This window comes from Solea senegalensis, linkage group LG8 (assembly GCF_019176455.1).
Source record: "Solea senegalensis isolate Sse05_10M linkage group LG8, IFAPA_SoseM_1, whole genome shotgun sequence".
Taxonomy (NCBI): domain Eukaryota; kingdom Metazoa; phylum Chordata; class Actinopteri; order Pleuronectiformes; family Soleidae; genus Solea; species Solea senegalensis.
The window spans coordinates 9,925,862-9,947,987 of NC_058028.1; the positions used below are offsets into that span (position 1 = coordinate 9,925,862).

Sequence of the window (22,126 nt, forward strand, 5' to 3'; positions counted from 1 at the left end):
CAAATAGGGAATGGAAAAAGTTGATTTGGATGATCATTTGTGATGTTTCCAAGATTAGATGAACAAAGGGGGATCATTTATATGTAGGAGCATGAATGAAGAGATTTAAGGACAAAAGAATTAATGTAAAGGTATTTGATTAAAATGGATGTGTGAAGAGACAAATATATGCAAGGTTATGTTTGGTTTGTATAGTTATAGTATATGAGTATGAGTGCGTAAATGATTAGAAGAAATGAAGAGGAAGAATATATCACACATCACTGGATTTTTACATATACATACCAATGTCCACATACATGTGATTATGTATTCTACTTGTCTATTGTCATACTACACAGTGTATTTACAAGGTCAAAAGGATTTGAACACCACCACAACACAACTGTTTATCTGCTGGGATTAATACTTTATGATGAAATATGTTCTATAAAATACCTCTCACTTTTGTAATGGGTAGTTTTTCTAACATAATCTGTTTGGGGAGGGGGGGTGTACACAACAACATAAGAATTATTACATACATATATATACATATATATATATCTATATCTATATATAGATATAGATATAGATATATATTTTAAGATAAGACATTACAGTATTGTCTACCACAGGGAGCAGTGACCAGCATCTACAGTCACAGCACCTAGTGTTACCCTGGTTTACCTGTGGACTGGAGAAGCTGAGGCTGAGAGAAAATACACAAGATGTTTAGTTACACACCGACGACCTCATACTAACCCTGAAATACTGTCATAAGATTACAATACATTATAGCTCCCCAAATGATGTTATCTACAGGCCATTGGCCTCACAAGGCTTGATGGATGAATTTGTTTATTTGTTGTATGTAGGTTAATGACTAAAAAGTGCTAAAGCTAATTAGTTCTTTGTGTATTTTTGCAGGTTTGCACCACGTGAGAGGGGAAAATGTAATTAAGTGTCCACATGTGAGTTGTATGCTTCAGGATCTGTGCCTGATAAGTATTCCGGTTCCTTCAGTGGCTCACAACGAACACTGAGACTCCATGAAGATGCCTGGACTGAAAACACTTCTTTATCTTTATAAATACATCATCATTTATACTTAAAGCGCATGTTGGCCAACATATACACAAACCCAAGTATTTCTGCTTCAATTGTTTTTGTCCAACTTTACAAAAAGCTGTTGACATATACATTTTTATATTCATCAAATTATTAAATTAGTGTGGTGGTCAAACTTCATAGGATGTAAATCATTACTCACCTTGTGACCGGAGATCTGCTGATTCGCTCAGGTTCGTCTGTGACCCTCAAGAAGGAGACAAACATGTGTGTGTTAGGAATCAACTGGCCAAGAATGTTCCCACACCAACCCCTCCCACCACACCCTCTTTTAATTCAACAGACATTTACATTAATGTAATCTAAATCTAAATCATAGATGGGTCCACCTACACTCATCACATTGGATGGACGCGAAACACAGAGTGAAAGCAAATCAACAAAACAAAAGAACACGGATCAACACATGTAAAAGGGAGTGATTCCAGAGCAAGTCTGGATAGACTTCATAAACAAATACAGTGTGTGTTGTTCATTCATGAGTCACACACACACACAAATGTATACAAAAAGACAACAAACAACACACAAAACAATCAGGACACAGCACAATGTCACAAGTGTAGTCTTTTACTGTACTTTTGCTGACAAATTTAAATTGTTAATTTCTCTGTTATTCTTTAACTTATTAACAATATCACACACAAACACAGTAAGTGGGCTCATGGCTGTTGTGGGGTGCTTTAAATGTAAAAGATAGTGGTTACATTTGAGGTTCATGATTGCACTTCCATTTCATGGTCACTAGGGGCTACTGTTGCCTTTTAATAAGTGTACCAAGGGCTTTGTTTCCACCAACCTGGCAACCTGATGTCTATTCCTGGAAGTGGAGGTGGCCTGGACAAGCTAGCAGTGACAGTTCATTGTGAAATTTTCTTTCTTTTTCCTGTAAATTAAACCTACTCCATCCATCACCACCCTGGCTCTGACACTGGAGCTGTTGCAGCACAGTGGCTTTAATTAGATCTAAATACATGTTAAGACTGAGTGACTCAGGTTTTTGACTGCATCACATTTCTAAAAGAGCAGGGAGAGATCACTGCTAATCCATGCTGAAATTCACTAAGATAAACATCAGCATTAATGTGTTAGTGCTATTCAGAAATATCTAGAGAGGAATTCCTGGTTCTGTTGGGAAACTTCTACTCTATTCTACTTGTAGACACCATTATATTGTTTAAAAAAACAAAACAAAAACAAAACTATGACACATAAAAACTGAGGGGAAAGTTTTTCCAAGGGCTCGTTAAATGAAGAGTTTTGAAGTGGATTGACTTAATTTGAGCCTCTGGCTGTCTATGAACTGCACATTATGTATGACAGTGTGGCATAAAGTCTGAAGTTTGAGAGCAGAGACAGGACAAGCTGTGACGAGCAGGAAGAAACAGAAGGAAAGAAGAGGAGGAGAAGAAGAACCAACAGACAGAAACAGGGTGAAAGACAGAGTGAAACAATAGCAGCATAACAAAACAATCGCTTTGTATCTTGAGGGAGAGCTGTGTAAGATCCTGGTCTAAGAGAAGGACAAATCCTGGTTACATAACTAATCCTGATTTAAAATGGCAGTGATGCTGGGTCAGTTAGTCAGGATGACTGGTGTAGTCTGAGGCGTTTCTTACAATCTTCTGTCTTTACTGAGGGCTCAGACATGCTGAGTGCCGAGTACTCTGAATGTCACAAGTTCAAGACTGTGGTGATGCAGATTCATATTGTTTAACACCTACACATAGTTCACTGAGACATGAGACCTTCCAAACTGAACTAGGCCTAGTTGTCAAGGGTGTTTTCCCAAAGTGACCTATGGTGTGCATCGACTGTTGTAACTTTAACTTTCTTTACTATTGATCATCATATTCCTGCTACTTTCACGCTGTGACACAATCTGACTCATTACTCATCAGTCAATATTTCCTATGAACAGAATATCTTTTACAGAGTTGGGAGTTTAACTGATAATGAAAAAACATTATCACTGCAACCTTCAAATGTACTTACAAAACAGTGAGAGAAGAACTATTTACTATTTTTTGCTGTCTTATGCAATCGAATCCTTCTTGAGCTATCAATTTCCTAACTTTTTCAGAAAGACATCTGGATACAGATCGTGGCTTCAAAGTAAAAGCTAATGTCACATGCCATGTACTTACACTACATTCTTTCATCATTTAATGGGGCCAATGCTGGCTTGAGAAACACATTCTCCTCTCTGAATTTGAAGGACTGATTTCAAAATCGACTTTTTTGTAGACTGTTGATATTTGGCCAAATAGGGAAAATAGTGGGAATATTTGCATTAAACATTATATAACAGTAGCAGTACTTTATTTTAACTGTGAGTTGTTTGTGCTCTCCCTCTCTTCTCTTCTTCACACAACCCCCACCCAACCCTTCCTGCTAGTCTTGGATCCTGTGCTCCCAGAGATCCCACAGTCCTTGTGCAGTGTCGCTGATGTGTTAACAGCATGGGCAAACATACGGTGATGATTACTTGACTCAGACTAGTACAGTTGAGCTGCAATAAATTCACATTCTCAAGGGAACAAACAAACACATTTTATCCTAAAAACTCACTGTGTGACTATGTGACTAATTTCTACAACACCTACATTAGCTAATAGGGAGCATTCCCATTATAGCCAAGACGTGCATTAATATCTGCTGCTGTACAATTGCGAAAAGATCTAAAATGGAGGAGGCGAGGCATCGCTAGAGATTGAGAGAAGCAGATAATGGTGCTATGCCCCCTACAACCTTTAATGAGAAGTAGAGCATGAAGCCCAGACACAAGCAGTGCAGACAGACAGATGGACAGACAGACAGACAGCTGATTAGAGACACGGTTGAGAGATAAAGCTGCTCTACAGGAAGAAACAAAGTGGAAATTCATTTGTAAATGAATTTGTAAACACAATCTGTGAGGTCTGACTTTGCGTAATAGATGTTTTATAGAGATGCTATCAATATCACAAAGAGGAGAAAGAAAACCTTGATTTGAAGACCGACTATTTTAACAGTAGCAGTTATTTGGTTCACTACAGACATTTTTATTTATTAATAGTTTCAAAATTCCACTGTGTAAAAAGTGATTTGCACGTCTACAAAAAGTAAGAAAATTGAATTATTTTGTATTACATTCAGCTTTGTTTAAGACATGGATTTGTGGGGGCATCATTTCAATAAGCATATGAAACATCACATTTATTTCAATCCACAGTTGGCTTCACTTCTGCCACAATCTAGTACTGTATTTATGATGGAGTTGGACTGTTGTGTTAAGTCTTCTCCAGCTAATCCCAGTCCAGGTTAATGTTTGGACTCTGTGCTGATCAACCCATATGTGAAAATGATGTCTCATGCTCCCTGAATCACACTTACACAATATGAGCATGATGCTTCCTGAAATATGCCTGAGAAATCCCTGGTCATTCAGAGTATCCAAGTTATCAGCTGACCAAATGAAGCAACCCAAGATCATAACACTGCCCCCTACAAGCTTGTACTGTAGGTACTAAGAGAAATATTAGATTATGTGGCGGCAATGTATATAGCAATAAATGATTGTGATGATATTAAATTATACATACTGCGATGGATCTTTCCCCCTCTCCTATTAATAAACAATATTAACAATATTTGAGCCCGAGTCTCTTCTAGATGGAAAAATGTTTTACTTTTTTAAGATAAACTACTGGAAAACACATTTTATGTGGAAAGTGTGGAGAAATAAAGGTTTTCCAATTCACAGTGGTTTCAGTACAGTTGCAGTTTTCCTGGAGCAAGATATCTGCAGGCTGTATTTAACTCAACCAGTGATTTAAATTTCTGCCTGTAGAGAAGCTTCACCTTAGATAAATGTTTGTATCACCAAACTCCAACGTTTAACAGACAGTGAGTGAGGAGTAGAGGGGATAACGGTGCACTGACAAGCAGGCAAGCAGGCAGGCAGACAGACAGACAGACAGACAGACACAGCCAGAAAACATGGGAAAGGAAGACTTACTAACTGTTTTTGTCCCCTGTGGGAGGGTGCAGCCCGACATGGACTTGTTTGAGCTCTGACGTTTAGTAGGGTCAAGATTGACCCTATAGGAGCACAGAGGAAGAAGAGAAGGAGATGAATAGAGGATGAGAGGAATGGTAAAATAACAGCAGAGAGTCAGAGACAATGAAAACAAATTTAAAAAAGCAAGTGAAGGGGTAAACATAACAGATAAGGGTCAGGAAGAAGCAAAGGTAGAGGAGGCAGATAAAATTGAACAGTGTACTGTAGTTCAGGAAAAGGGACAAAAATTGGCACATGACTGGCAAGGAAAAGCAAAACTTGTTATTGAATCAAACAATCAAACAAACAAAGAGGTAAAGCAACAATAAGCAGCCAAGAAGAACTGACTGTGAAAGACAGGCTTTAGGTCTCCTGACCAGCAGACCTGGGTCAAACAGGTTTTTATTAGTTTTCACCAAATTATACAATTGAGTCTTCATGACAGAAACAAAGTAGTACAGGTTACAGATGTGGATTAAAACTTCACAAAAGTTCAACTGCACAGATGTGATTGTTTTATTGAGACAGGACAGAAATTGACACAGCTTTGGAAATAAGCGGTCAGCAGCCAGCCATCACCACCCACTGAAGCTTTTGGTTTCCATTGCCAAAGGACCACTCAGGGCTCTATTTCAATGATATAGGTTTGTGTCTAAAACACACGGCACAAATGCGTTTAGGACATGGTCCAATACACTTTTGCTTGTTGGAAAAGAGACACATGTTTCAAAAGATTCGTACTTAGTCTCTTAATTACTCATGGGTTTGTTTTGGGCATAACGTTTATTAAACCAATCAGCGTGAGACCTCCCATTCTTTTTAGAAGCCAAGTTTGCACCTTAGCAGATTGCTGGAGGAAAGAAACCGATTAATTTCCCACACAGAGTCCTAAGGCCTCCATACATGGGGCTCCAAGTTCAACAATGCAAGATATCCAGCACCTCAGTGCAGACTGATTTCTAATAGCACATGTTGTCAGAAGAAGGTAGTGCAATGGAAATAAATCCTATAGCTGGTGGCAAATATGACAACAAAGAATTATGTCTAATAATAATGTCTAAATAATTAGACCCAGGTCTGAGATTCAGAAGGACAGAGTCTGATGGTTTCTGGAAAGCTTTATTATTAGAGAAGGTTGGTGTGTTAGTATTGTTAAGGAAGAGAAGGTGAGAAGCAGCACTGTTTGCTTAATGATCTTTGTGAACAGACTTATATTAGCAAAGGAGCTACATTGTCCAGTTAAAGGCCGGCTATAACTTGACAAAAATGTACAAGAACACAAACAACCCTTGAACACACTTGCACATTTCTGAATGAGCCACAAACCCACAAGTATAACTTTATCATCTGTTGTTTCTCAATTTTTATCAGTTATCTTCCATCCTCTTCATCATTCACCTCAATACGAAAAGCAAAAGGTATTTCTTTTTATGAAAATCTATCAGCTGAGGCGATATAGAAACGTTCCATTCTATCATTGCCTACTATTCTCCCAGCTTCTCCCCTTACCTGCGAGTCAACTTAGAGGTGATTTTGCTCAGCAGGTTGCTTGTGGCTCGGGTCCTGGCATGGGACAGTGGACTGGCATCATGGGATGGTGTGGGGGAAGCTGGAGGAGCATGGGAGGGAGGCCGGCGGTCCCTAATTTGCCCTCCATGGAAAGTGCTTCTTATTGTGGATCCCCTGGAGAGGCGGGACGTGGGTGTGGAGGATGAAGAGGAGGCCCCAGTGGCACCAGCAATGCTGTGGGTGGAGGGTGAGGCAGGGGGAAGGCGGTGGGATAAGGTACTAAAGGGAAGGAGGAGAAAAACAAAGGAAAGTTGTTCAGTTACTGTCAAAATAATTTTGATCAGACAATGCAAGAACTAAGCAGAAATCACAGAATAAAAATGTGCTGGGTGGAGTAACTTTACATTTTAGACTGTTCCAGTTTGTGTTACACTTTAGTTGCAGAAGGGGGGAAAGTTTTGTACATCAATACACACTTCTTCTGCTTCTGAGTTCAACAGAGTTCAGATTTAATAGGTTTGAAGACAGTGCTTTTCTAATAAATAATGCAACTTTAATATGCCCCTTAACTAATAAAAGGAAAAAGTATATTTACCACATGGCTAATGTAGAATGTATGTGTGTTAAGAATTGTGCCATTTGATTTTAAGATTACAAAGAAGAGTAAGACAAGTTAATAAGCACAGTGAACCACAGAGTGAAAGTGCAATAGTTGCTCCTCACATCACGATCACCAGTCTTTTCTTTCTAATCTTTGACAAACTAAGGTGAAATGCTCTCTCTTTCTCCACACTGAGCTCTTCCCATCTTTCTGCATGCCCTCCAACTTCTCATCCAGGTGTGATCTGTTCCTCCAGCACTTACGTTGTCGTTCCTCTGCATGCATGCATACAGACACACACCTCCATCCCTGACTTTCTGGCTGGTGGCCTCAGGCTGATTTTCATAATGCTCCAGATAACACCCACACACAGGGTTCAAGTGGGGCAGAACCATTACATGGGTTATGTTGCAGCACAGCTGTCGCAGAGCAAAATCATTTAATGTCAGTGTAAACTAGCTTCCTGCTGTTGTGCAACTAATAACCCCCCCAAACCTTCCAAACATTTTAGGCAAAAGCGCCTCCGCAGTACAGCGGTCGAAAACCGTTTGCCCTTCCGGGTCAAAAACCTAACAAGGACAGTGATAATTCCACCTATATACACCTGAGCTCCCCTTCTGTGAGCACAGCGACCCCACACACATTGAGTGAATTACACCAACCCTCATACCACAATCAAACACATTCGGCTCCTATACATAGCATGGATCAATGTAGTTAAATAAGTTTGTTCAATGCAAGAGAACCTGTACATTTCACATGATCATCAAATGGTTAACCATAGTAACACAGATAATCAGGTAATTAATGCTTGTAATGCTCTGACCACGACAAGCAAACAACCCTGTGTCATAACAACAGACAGTTGCTACTGGGTACAAGAACAACCACGCTCATACAAACATGAACCCACTCCTGCACAGTTTAAACCCTGTATCCTGTCTTGGGAAGATAAAATGTCTGAGTCACTCTCTGTGCAACAAAAGAGAGGGCAGGTGGAACCAGTCTTTATAAATCAACACCACATTATGAACTTATTAATACAAACTATATACTATGAATAAGAGAAGAAATGGGTTTGCACTGTGGTGTTTATATTATGGTTCAATAGTGGCCTTTCTGTTTGGATTGTGCATGTTCTCCACATGTGTTTGTGGATTTAGTGTGAGTTGATGTGGTATGTCCTTAATCATTGAATAAAGTGCATCTTGAGAAATTCAGCATACGTACAGAGCTGTGAGGACAATTGTGCCCTCAAAGCTCTGGCTCATAATAAGAATCACCATCACATCGGCCAAAACTATGCAAGATGTCCCACAACAGCATTGAGTGGGGATTTTTGTTATCATACATACAGTAAGACAATTGACAGACACATATGCGCATCTCACCTGTTTTCTTTGCCATTTTGCAGCAGTGGATGTCTATCAGTGCCGGATCGGTCTGTACAGACGTACGTGTTTCTTCGAGTCATGGCATTAGCAGGAATGTTATTCTGGAGAAAGAATTGTGCTAATGAATAAATTATGTCCTGAATATTTGACAAAGGTTCTGTTCTATCTTCATGTGGTGAATGATTGATGTTTACACTGTAACGTACACTCGATAGGTTAATCAGACCATCAGACAGTTTTTAATTCATGAAAGAAATTAATTTGACACAAACTGAAAACAAAAACGTTCCTGGCTTCACTGTTAGACCTCAAACAATCACAAGTTCCAATGCACAGAACATTTAAAGAGTTAATTTCAGGTTAATCTGACTTTGCGTTTTTAACTCTATAACTTCCATTAACTCTGACACGAATTACTGAACAACTACTGGAAGAATCAGTTATCATTTATTCATCTCATATAACATTTGTTTTATATTCAGCTCTTCTCTTATCTTTGGATGGTAACATTTGCAGGCTCTATACTATCTGTCAGTGTGGCCTCAGTGTGCTGTAATCTGAGGAAATGGGATTAGGAGGACTGTGAGGGTGTGTGCCATCTGTACATTGAATTGATAGGGGATTAAATGTACAGAATAGTTACACTTACTGTGGTTGAGTTAACTTCTTTGCGGCGGTCAGGTATCTCTGCCTTATTTGGGTTATGAGCGGAGCTAACCATGGGGCTAGAGGGGGTTGGGATGCTACGGGACCCAACGGTATTGGTGCTTGGTTTGCGGATTGACAATCGCTCTTCTTTGAGCCCTGCACCTTCACCTACACCACTAGGACTCCGTTTGGGGTACGTTGTCCCTGGAACAGCTGGACCACCTGAGAAGGAAGGAAGGAGATTTCTGTGACATGGCTTTTTGTCACCCTTTCAAGATTTTAGAATTAATCTAAACACTGTGACAAAACACACCAATTCTCACTGTGTCACTGATATCTGAAATTTGCCTTACAGAAGTCAGAATGTCGTCTCTGGCGATGGTATGTCGAGGCGCTGCGCTGTGCCTTATGACCAGTGGAGGAGGAAGGTGCAGCGGAAGAGGAAGAGGAAGTGGAGTGTTTGCTGGTACCATTGGTGATGGTGCTGGGCCGGACTCGAGCTAGACTCAGACTGCTGCCAGTCCGAGATTCACTGCCATCAGGCTGAGATCCAGACATACAGATAAAACAAATAGAAACAATATAAATGGATTAGTTTATCAAATCATACATTCACATTTGTAGATAAAAGTAGCAGCCAGGCAGTAAAAATACAGGGCAGAACTCATAAATCCTCACCTATGTACTTAATTTATGAAGGAGTGAAGAATAGACTAAGTATCTGCTTAAATATATGACAAAAAACAAATGAAAAATCAACATATCACAACCAGTCGAAGGCAGCTAATATATTCTCCTCCTTTTTCAGCTGTAAATTAATAAGAATCCCTGACAATGAACTCTTCAATATCTCTTCATATAGTCATAACTTTCCTTCCAAGAAAAGTCCCTCCAGGAATTTGCATATTAAACCAATTAGCCCAATCACCACAACTTTCCCGCAACTTTGACCAGTTTTCTGCAAGGCAAGTCATCATGACAGAGGCTGTTTCATCAGTCATCATTGATCAGCCTTTCTCAAATGGTGGGTCGGGACAAAAAGTGGGTCACAACATTGGACAATACAATGTTGCCTTCAGCTGCTCCTCTCTCCTCTTTTCAGACACAGTGAGCTGCAGGACAATCATCAAAGCCAGGGAGTTCACATTGATTTTATATTGTATGAGAAAAAAACCTCAACTTTCTTTGTTTAAATACACCACAACATGCACAGAACCTTTTTGAAAAAACTGCCACCAAATCAGGCATTTTTGGTCACAACAATCAGCCCAAAAAATCATGGAAAAACTGATTTAAGTACTGAGCTTACAGTATCTGGCCAAAATAACACCATCGAGTATGTAACCATGACATGCCATTTGCATAATTCACCTGATTACAAAGAGTCAAAAAACAAACCACCGAAAAGAAAGTTGCTTTATTCACCTCACTCTTGCGTCCCAGCAGAAGGTATGTGGCAGTGACCTCATTGTATTTCTGATTGACCAGAGAATCTCTGACCTCTTCTCTGGTGAAGCCCATTCCAACCATCACATCTGGAGCAAAAAAAATCATATCAGATAAGAAAATGGAATAGCTTTGGAAACTCGTTTCACTCAATATTATCACTGATTAAAAATGATCACTAGAAGGTTTGCATTTCTTACCAATGCGACTGGAATCATTCATGTCCTCTGCAGGCTCCGAGTGGGGCTTCAGATCATCGCCATCATAGCCGATATTTATCCACTTATCTTTCATAATTTGCTGGTGAAAAAAAAGGAGAGAAGCCTTGACAAATACAGTAAAGAAAAAAATAGTTTTTTCTTTGGGTAGAGGTAATGCAAGTGGATTTCTAGATTCAGTTGTTCACAGTTTGTGTACTTTTATACTATTACTCTACTGCATGTAACAAATCAGTACATGTTTGCGTTTTTTGTGAAGTTTCATGCTCACCTCCAGTGAGCAGCGCTTGGCAGGATTGAGAACCAGGAAGCGGCGAATAATTCCCTCACAGTCTGTGGACATGTAAAAAGGCACCCGATATTTTCCCCTCAAAACACGCTCCCGCAGCTCCTGAACACAACACACATTGATACACTGAGTTTCAACGAGAGGGACTCAGGCCTTGGCAATATTATTTAAATCATATGTGTGTGGGTGTGACCCCACCTATCGCCCTATGTCAGCTGAGATTGGCACGATAAGACCCTCATGAAGCTTATAACAGAAATGTATTTATATAAAATCATGGAATGATGATGTAGAGTCAACACAAAAAGTATATTTAAATTTAAAAACTGTTCTAAAGACTTTCTTTAAACTTAAAACACCGTTTCTCTCCTGTGAAGTATAAATTTGGCACAAAAAAAGGCATCTTGATGTTTTAAACATGTTAGTAAATATTTACAGAGAAACAGAAAAATACAAAAGAAAAAAAGGCACTATATGAATCAAAAGAAAAGAACAACTGACACAGATTGAAGTGGTGGGTGATGGATTAAAGATCAGACACGATGCTCTCTGTTCGGAGCGGTGAAAGAGAGAGGGAGGGGAGAGAGACACACACAGGGAGAGAGAGACAGAGAGAGAGAGACAGAGAGACACAGAAATACAACAAACACTGAAAGAGAGTTCACAAATGCACACAAGTCAGAGAGGGCAAGAGAGAAAACTCACATAGAGAGACAGAGGGAGAAACAGCGCATATGCGCGCTCACACACACACTTGTTTTAGCTTTTTAAAATTAAACATTCCGCCTAAAAGCCTGTCCTTAGCCATCGTTGCGCCGTAGACTGTCCTGTAACCAAGATGGTTTGGTTTGCCTGCACACGTGACCACGTCGCCACCGGAAGTACACAACCAATGTTAACTGAGTTCATTTTTTTTAAGGCCTTAAATTTATTCAATGAATCGCCAAAATTAACGTGTTAACGCCGATATATATATATATATATATATTCACTGAACTAATAGTGTTTAATAGAAGGAGAGAAAAGTTAGTTGATTGATTGATAACTTGATTTCCTTTCTATTCCCCAAAATGCATGGAAAATAATCAGGTTTATTTCTTTCTTCCTAACCCTTTCAGTAAGCTCACATGACTTTACACTAAAACATTATGTCACTCACCTTTAGGTTCTGTCCGTCAAAGGGCAATGACCCACTGACCAACGTGTACAGGATGACACCCAGGCTCCAGATGTCCACCTCTGGACCATCATACTTCTTACCCTGAAAGAGTTCTGGGGCAGCGTAGGGCGGGGAACCGCAGAAGGTGTCAAGTTTACTGCCTGCAGTGAACTCGTTACTAAAGCCAAAGTCAGCTATTTTAATGTTGGAGTCTGCATCTAGTAGCAAGTTTTCCGCCTGCAAGAGACATCAATAAGAAAACACATAAAATGCAAAGGAGGATTTAAACTGAACGTAGCTGGTGAAACTTCATTACAGTTCATCGTATGGTGGCAGAATTGATGTCCATTATCTTATTCCTTAAAATGTGAAAACTTAATGACTAAAAAGAAAGTTTATATGGACAATTTGTATTAATTCTATAATAATACTGTATAATCACCTTCAAGTCTCTGTGAACAATCTTCCTCTGATGACAGTAGTAAACCGCTGACACAATCTTAAAAAAAAAAAAACATTAGAAGAGAGAAATTGATTTTGAACCTACACTCATATATTTACAAATAGACAACGTTACAAATAAAAACGGACAATATTAATTTCTTGTTGTGTGATCACACATTTATTGTTTTAATTTGGTTTTAACCACGGTGGAAATTGAGTGCATGTCTGTGTTGGTTATCTTATAAATTTTATTTCATCTGACCAAATAAAATTCTTTGCTAAGCACTCATATAGTCAGATAGATGGATGGGCATATGGACAGGTGTGGGCTTTTACCTGTCTGAACTTAGCTCTGGCCTCTTTCTCCCTCATTCTGCCACGAGCCACGAGGTAGTCGAACACTTCGCCTTTAAAAAAAACAAACAACAAAAACAGTATAACATGGAAATTTCTTCTTAATCCAATGCTTCATACCTTCCGAACATTATTCTTCCATTTGTATGCATTCATGTTTGTTTCAATCTGGGCTGACACATGCTTTGAGGTTTCATCCATTACCATGGTAATCAAAATACTACATCAATATTCCTTTAATGTGTTTCTATGACTAATATTTATCCTTCACAAAAAAAGACACTAAATCTACAAGTTCTTTAAATCACCTGAAATCTATTATTAAGATGTATTGCACCTATAAAATTTTGTTGGGTAATAGTAGAAATACTGTTATGTGTATGTGCCCACCAGCCAAATGTTTGATGTCTTAAAAGGTAAAACAGGTTGAGGTTGAGCTGCTCAGAGCAGCATATCAGCTGGTGAGCTGCAGCCTCCTTATTAGGTATTGGAAGAAAGAGACTACACAACACACAGAGAGCAGCATAGAGGAAGAGATTAAAGGAGGAGTGAAAATGGTTTAGAGTTCATGGGAAACAGCCGAGTAATGTCAAAGAGCTGTTTGAATAGAAAGGCAGACAGAAAGGATGGATGGATGAGGTTTCACTACCATTTAAGTCTTATGTATGCAATACTGGTGAGGGTAATGTGAATGTTGCTGACCTCCACTGGCATACTCCATGATCAGGTACAGAGTCTTCTCCGTCTCAATCACCTCAAACAGCCGCACTGTAACATGTGGAGAGAGATATTAGCGCGCACACACACACACACACACACACACACACACACACACACACACACACACACACACACACACACACACACACACACACACACACACACACACACACACACACACACACACACACACACACACACACACACACACACACACACACACACACACACACACACACACACACACACACACACACACACACACACAACATCACACACACACAAAGTGATTGTTCCGGGTGACACTAACCTATGTTGGGGTGTTTGAGCGTTTTCATGATGCGTACCTCTCGAAACAACTGAAAAAAGAATAAGGCGTCAGGTTAGACTGCTATCAAGCCATCTTAAAATGACACATGGGTCTACACAGTACATTTCACAGAAAACTACTAAATAAAAATAAGTATATGCTAACTGTACTAAAGTAAAACACCACTATACTAAGAAACACAGAGAGAGTTGTGTAGCACTGATTCATTTTTATTTTTCTGGTGTGGCAGAATTATGCTTCTGTAACAATGCAATACACTGGTCTCATTTTAAAACAAAAAAAAAAGACTATGCTTAAGTACAGATTCTTTGTACTTCATCTTTTCTGTGTCTCATTCATTCATCAAATTAACTGTTCTTCAATTAATTCATACAGTGCACAGCTGGAATATGGACACATTACCCTTCATCCATGTCACGTAAACACACACACACACACACGTTCTCCATCACACTCATCTGTCGAACAACCTCTTGCCCACCCAAGGGAGTGTCTCATTGGCGCTAGGCTGAAAGGAGGCCCTCCCCTCCCCTGGGTGTGCACTCTCTTTTGCTCCCTTCTCTCCCCACCCATTCATCACTGAGTTGAACAGACTGCTGCCTCATCCTATTGCTCCGATGCCTATTTGCCAGTAAACTACATTTTAGCAGATTACAACAGCACAGATATGTGTGAAAACCAGAGAAAATCACTTGAATATGGATTCCAAATAGATACATGTAAATTTATTAAAGATTGTGGTTTGGCCACTTCTTTGCATACAGCCTCCAGAAAGTGTTAAACAAATTACAATCCTTATTTTTACCCTTCATTAGTTGTTATGGTTTGGTTCTTAGTAAAAAAAGTAAAAGTGAGCATGAGTCTGTGTCAGCAGGAACATTAAACAAAAATAGAAAGTTAGATAAACTAATTAGCTAACTAACTGGCAAGAAGAAGGACAAAGAAGAGATATGAAAAAGTGACGGTAAACAGGGTAAAAGACATGTAATAAGTATTGGGTATTTTTTAACTGTCAGTGTTGAGGTCATGTTTTGCTGTGTGAACCAGTGTAGCAATTTTCACTTGACTTTGGAATAAATTATTTACAAGTCAAGGATGACAAAAAAAGAGCAAAAGGACAACCAGAGAAAAGACAGCAAATACAAAAGAAGGAATGCACTGATGCCTTCATTCTTGTTGCCGACATTCAGCTTCCTTGGAAACACACTCCTCCCGTACCTATCTATGAGGTCTGGAGATTTGGGTCTGGTCGGTCTTTGGAGTTTGCAGTTCACATGTGATGAAAACAGCAGGACATTGTCAGGGTGAGATGCGTTTACAGCAGGTGGATCTCTGGAGGATCCAGGTGAGGGGGTGGTGGCTGGTTTGAGCATGCTTTCAAGTGGATCCTCCACAATATCAACTGCTACATTCTCACATGAGATCACTATGATATTAACATTAGAGGGGAGAATCTCTGAAGCAACTTCTGCGCAGTGTGCACATCTGCGTTCACACAGTTCCTCTGCACAATCTCTAGAAAGCCTCCAGAGTTTAGTCACTGTGTAAAAACAGTTTTATGATAACATTTACATATTGGTACAGTACAGTTTAAATCCCTCTGTATCTCAAGTAATAAACCAGTAATATTCTGGTTAATTATATAATTTAGAAACAGACATTTGATTATAATTTAGATTTGGCTGTGAAAACATTAGCATTACCACAAGTGTCTGCCTCATGAGTTTTCCTGCTGGCACTGCATCACAGACGGAGGTCACATGTCACTTTTGAATAATATGACAGTGAAAGTAATTCATCAACAATCATGTGCTCATGATGTCACAAGGTTCACAATCCAGCACATCTGATCTGCAGTTGGAGCAATCTATATATCCTCTAAACTATGTACCCAAACAAGCCTAGCGGAATGTCTGGAACGTCACGTGTCTACTCATCATTTACTGATATCATGTATGATCATGTAGACAAGGTTTATGGTGAGTAGAAGTTATGTCCATATTTGACAGCCTTCTTAACTATACACCGCACACAAAAATTTGATCCAATGTTGTTTTCTTAGAAGGAATATGTCACTTTCCCACAAGAATTTATTTTCATTTTCATTCATAGAGGGCTGAGTGTACCACATGTGTCAAGGAAGTAGCTTTCTTACAGTTAAGTAAAAACATTTCCACAATGACATAACTCAAAAAGTTGCCCAAGGCGGTGTATGTCTGACTGGGTGCGTGTTTTCATAAATGTCATAATAAACAGATTCCTGGTATGCAACTGACCCCGAGTTAAAACACAATTGTAGTTCACCTACGCAAGCACCCATCCTCCCACACAGACACAGACACACATTAATTCAACCACAGTATACAGACACTAACAGGTTTCGTGCTGAAAATGGTCTAATAAACCAAACATGGAAGAACTGATGTATAATTATGTGAGATGTTTTTTATTAATGGGTTTGCAATCGTCAGTTAAAATAATCCCATATTTCACCCTCTTTATAGGTCAAATTTGGGTTCTTTTAAATGTGCTCTATAAGTACTGTCAAGTCTGACTTCACTTATGATCAATTAATTAATTTAGATGTTATGTCATATGAATTCAGGTTCTGTGATAAAACAAATCATTTAAAGACTTCAGACACCATGGGCTGTTGAATTAATTACTTGAAAAAGGCAACTTGATTGGACAAAAAATAACTCATAAGCTGATTTGTATTAATGTTTATCAAAGAGACACAGCAGCAGTACATTGTAAATTAAAAAAAAAACCTAATATGGATTTATATAATCAAGATCAATATTGGAGAGGCATTCACACACAAGTGCCAAAGGGAATAATATTAGTTTTTATTCCTTTCTTTTACATTTACCTACTCATTGCTTTAAAAACAGGAAGTCACATCACATCAAGCACATATTGGCCCATTGGGAGCATGTGTAATTGAATTGCTCAGTGCATCAGCTGACGCCCTTTCACCTCTTTCTTTCTCTCCCCTATTCTGTCACTTTTGTACTCATTCACTGTTCTTACCCACTTTTTCCACCCTTTTCTGCATATGTGGCCCGCTAATTGATCAAATCAAGATATTGTCCACTGCAGGTCACTGGCCCAACATTACACAAAAATAAATAGTGGGTTGAATTTAAAAGCTGCAGAAAAGAGACATTTAAGAACCAGAAAACTCAGCAGCTGGCCAGGAAACTGTCGAGTCACTGGTATTGATCAACAGTCCAATCAATCTTCAGCTGATTGTAGAAATGATTATTGTGGTTGTGGTGTTCAGATCTATATCTAAATGGAACATTTGTCCTATGTGTGAACAGAATAACTTCACTCTCTGGACTTATGTTCAGTGGCTCTCAAATTACTTCTTATTTCTCTTACATGGCAATGGCCCCATGTCACATTGCCATGCCAACCCAGGTATTAATCCCAGGGCCTTAATCTCCTGCACCCCAGAGGGAAGGGGGAAGACATGGAACACCAAGTACATGGCCGGAGCTGTATATATACACACACACACATAACCAGACAGACAGATGGACACACCCAGAAAGACAGACAGACATATAGGCACAGGATTTCTCAGGTTTAGAAAATGCTTCTATTCTCAACTTTCAGGCAGCATGAATCAAAATATGAGTGTTTCTAGGAAGGTTTAACTCTGTAGGAGGGATCTGACTCTTTTTTTTTTAACATGGATTTACACAAAGACTTCACCAATTGTCATGTTGTGTTTTCTCCCACTTTGTGAGTGGTGTGTGGGTTTGATTCATGTGTCTGGCCTGCCAGTCTCTCGACCTTTGACCTCTCTATCCAGACCATATCCTCATTCACACATTCTGCGTACAGAAACAGACACAAAAGGAAAAATAGCACGAAGGCGACAAATATGTTGAGACTGAGAAATGAGAAAATGGTAATGCTAGCTCACATATTTAAAATCCTAGCCACTTCACATCACCACTGTACAACACAGTCTTGCACACTACAGTACTCAACACTACATGAACCACACTTCCACTTATCAGCTGCAGCCAATCACAAGACCAGAGAAATTCAAAAGACAAAAAAGGTAAAGAGAGAAAGACAAAGAACAGGAACATGAGAGGGATGAATGAATACACAGGCCTCTCTCTACTCTCACGTCAGAGTACCTCTTGTGAATAACCCTCTGTTCATGTGTATCGTGTACTCTATGAATGGGGCAGTCTAGATCTTAGTACATGCCGACAGTGGTTTAGATGAACCAATTTATCCTTCTTCAGTAAATCCATAAAAAGTATTCACTGCAAAACTGTTTTCCTGTGTTGTTCTACTTACAAGTCCTTGTGACCTTAACAGGCACCGTGCTCTGCATAATCACAGCCAACATAAAAACAAGAGATCAATATGTGTTGTACTGATAAAAGTTGGCTTTTCTAGGCTGTTTCAAGGTGAGAACTGTAAGGGTTATAGTGCAGCACTGTGACTTAGGCCTAAAAGTAGAACTCTGTAGCTCTTTCTGTGTCTTCATTGTGCTAACCCAGACTCAAAGTTCCATAGTGCCAATGTATTACATTACATTACATGTCATTTAGCAGACGCTTTTATCCAAAGCGACTTACAAGGCAATTGAGTACAACCTGCCGGGGATGGAGTTGAACTTGCGACCATGAAGTTTTTCGCACACAGGGTACCGGTCTTAACCACTGACCCACTCCATCCACAATGTAGGTGATGCAGACCCACTAAGACCTTTGACTTTAGATCTCTACATTATTTGATGTATTATATATAAAAAAAAAATAATAATACCTCATCACAAAATCTTGCCAGGCAAACATATCAGCAAGCATTCACTAAATAGCCCACTTCAGTGAGAGACCTTTGATGTGTGCATTTGGACAAAGATCAGAGCACGATCCACTTCAGCTCATGCTGATGCTTCTCTTTGGCAGTTAAAGGCAAACAGCAATGAACCTAACTGTCAGTGAGAGACTCTAATGAGTATCATTACTCAAGGCTTTGCCTCCAATCCTTTACTTGTCGCTGGGGAACATTCAAACAGACTTTTGACCCCAAATCCCCTTTTGTTGCCTGTTGCTGGGAGCACTGCCCCTCTATGTTATGCTAATACAACGACTACTAAAACATGAACAAATTTTCCAGACCCTCCATTGGCTTCATGTACAGCAGTAACTGGAGCCTGTCCATGCAATTAACTGAAACATGAATGAGGCTTGATTTTTTTTTTCTGAGCTTGATTAAATATGAAGACTTGTGTGCATACATAAAGTGCAGGTTAAACTAGAAACAGCAAGGGAGGGATAGAGACAGACTGAGACAGGGCATTGTCCTTCATCCTAATTTGCTTTTTTTGATTTTGTGGAAAAAAAAAACTTCTGCTCTCATTCTGTTCACCCTCTTGTCCCTTTATCGTTTTATTATTCCCTTTACATATGGGCTCATTCACAACAATTCATAGAATAATGTGATTATGCACAGACACCCACAAGGACAATAGCAATGCAGATAATGGCATTAGACAAGGTTTTAAGGTTATCTGCCCGATTCCACTCACACACACAGTTCTCTTCTGTTGTGGTATCTATCTTGTCTTTCTCAGGGTCCCTGCTCCTGTGCCAAGACCCCCATCACACCCCTCACTTCACCCCAACTTGGCCGACCCTTTTGTGTGCCTGTCTGGAATTCAGCTCCAGGCTGAGAGGCCTGGGTGAGGGGAAAAGACACACTTCATAGCATTAGATGGTGGCCCAAACACTGTCCTGCACACATGCACATGCACACACACTGGATGGCTGCCTACAAAATCCTTTTCTCAGAGTAACACCAGGCTTTGATGGGGCCCTGTATAGTCTGGTAGGATACCCAACAACACACACCACGGGGAAGAGAGTGCACAACAAGACCCTGCTTACTCCTGTTTGCTGCTGACTGATGAAAAAAAAAAGAGTAGAAAGTCCGATTTTTTTTTAAATGTTAAATGTTTTTTTGTAAATGTGAATAAAGTAACAGAACAAAGACCATTTTTTTCTGGTTTGTTTTTTAGACAATAGCAAGTTTTAACCTCTTAACAGAAGACATAATGAACTTTCACAATATAGAATGAAGACCAGTTCAGCTTGACTTCCATAAAAACAGTGGTATGATTTTTGTTCATGATTTGAAGTTATTATGTTATAGTGATGGATGTGAAATGTGTGGAGAGAGAGAGGATAGATGCATGTGAGACACACACATGCACACACACACACACACACACTTGTTCAAGGTCTTTTCTAGAGATACAAGAGATAAGCAAATGATGCTCTGAGAAAAAAGAGATGCTGTTCAGTGTAACCAGTGCCGTTTCCCACAATCACACAATGACACACACAACCATCCATCACCTCAGTTTCACCTCTGTTACACAGAATCAGTAGTTTATCAGGTGGTGATAACAGAAATGACACAATGTTTACTTTGCTGAATGAAGTTGACTTGAACTCAGATTGTTTTTAGTGGCTCTGGTTCTTCATAAAATGTGAGATATTATATCCAGGTAAAAGTCTGTAAAATGATACACAGCCTGTTAAATATGAACACATTCATTGTTTTTACACATCTACCGTCCTGAAAATAAAGTTTTAAGTTTATAATAGAATGGTTTTAAAAAGCTGATGCAATCGTTGAGTTCACACCAGAATCTTGAGCAGTGATCTCGTGCATTTCTTACAGCTCTGTAGTTGATACCCCTGCACCTAATTTAAAGTGTCTGCACACCTTCTACCATGTATGTTCTATGTATGTTTTGCCTTTGAAAATCATAAAACATATGTTTAAATGCTTCAAACACTCATTTGTATTCAACTAAATACCACAACTCTTCAGTATGAAGCGCGCACCCATCAGTCCTGCAAATATAAAGCTTTGTTTGTTTTTTTTAAATGGATGGAATCAGGGAAATAAAATGCTGAGGTGCTATAATACTTTGAAACAGGGACAGGATATGAATGTCTGATATTTGTGACAGTTGTGTGGTCACATAATGGAAATATACACTGCCTGGCCAAAAAAAAAGTTGCCACATCGTTGGACCGCCTTTAGCTTTGATTACGGCACTCATTCACTGTGGCATTGTTTCCATAAGTTACTGCAATGTCACAAGATTTATTTCCGTCCAGTGTTGCATTCATTTTTCACCAAGATCTTGTATTGATGATGGGAGAGTCGGGCCATTGAGCAAAGCCTTCTCCAGCACATCCCAAAGATTCTCAATGGGGTTAAGGTCTGGACTCTGTGGTGGCCAATCCATGTGTGAAAATGATGTCTCATGCTCTCTGAACCACTCTTTCACAATTTGAGCCTGATGAATCCTGGCATTGTCATCTTGGAATATGTCATCAGGGAAGAAGAAAATGCATTGATGGAATAATCTGGTCATTCATTATATTCAGGTAGTCAGCTGACCTCATTCTTTGGGCACATAATGTTGCTGAACCTAAACCTGACCAATGGCAGCAACCCCTTACCTATTTGCTCAGTTAAATCCTTTTTTTGGGCCAGGCAGTGTATCTGATCATGGACCACATAGTGAAGTGACACAGATATGATTGAAAATGTTTGTGTCCTCACAGCCCTGAAAAATCTGATTTGAGTCACATTAACCGAAAACATCTGATGAGTCACTTCAGCCTAAATGTAGCCATAGACAAAGAAACTGATCAAACATCCACTGTGTATTTTGTGCCATAAGAAGTGCAAGGCTCTCATGAAAAATGGGTGAGTGATTTGTTTCCAAAAAAGAGCCAAACCAACTGTGTCTCTTTTTTTCACTTGGTTTGTTTTGAGTTTGGGTCCATACGGTGGAGTAGTG

At 39.4% G+C, this 22,126-nt stretch overlaps 1 protein-coding gene across 11 annotated transcripts in view; it reads right to left on the minus strand.

Annotated features, from left to right (window-relative positions):
- The window catches only part of LOC122773747 (MAP/microtubule affinity-regulating kinase 4-like), a 40,056-nt gene that overhangs the window by 2,905 nt on the left and 15,025 nt on the right, over positions 1-22,126 (minus strand). Inside the window, exons 4-18 of one of the 11 annotated variants that reach the window (XM_044032645.1) lie at positions 14,245-14,293; positions 13,917-13,982; positions 13,197-13,267; positions 12,859-12,915; positions 12,417-12,653; positions 11,240-11,359; positions 10,951-11,050; positions 10,730-10,839; positions 9,658-9,847; positions 9,306-9,526; positions 8,654-8,757; positions 6,662-6,940; positions 5,111-5,193; positions 1,253-1,289; positions 670-691 (exon numbers count right to left, since the gene is read on the minus strand). In XM_044032645.1, coding sequence (XP_043888580.1) covers positions 670-691; positions 1,253-1,289; positions 5,111-5,193; positions 6,662-6,940; positions 8,654-8,757; positions 9,306-9,526; positions 9,658-9,847; positions 10,730-10,839; positions 10,951-11,050; positions 11,240-11,359; positions 12,417-12,653; positions 12,859-12,915; positions 13,197-13,267; positions 13,917-13,982; positions 14,245-14,293 — 1,746 coding nt within the window. Of the gene's footprint in view, positions 1-73; positions 1,298-5,110; positions 5,194-6,661; positions 6,941-8,653; positions 8,758-9,305; positions 9,527-9,657; positions 9,848-10,729; positions 10,840-10,950; positions 11,051-11,239; positions 11,360-12,416; positions 12,654-12,858; positions 12,916-13,196; positions 13,268-13,916; positions 13,983-14,244; positions 14,294-22,126 lie in introns of those variants that run through there. The other 10 variants (XM_044032641.1, XM_044032644.1, XM_044032642.1 and 7 more) reach the window with 10 other exon arrangements.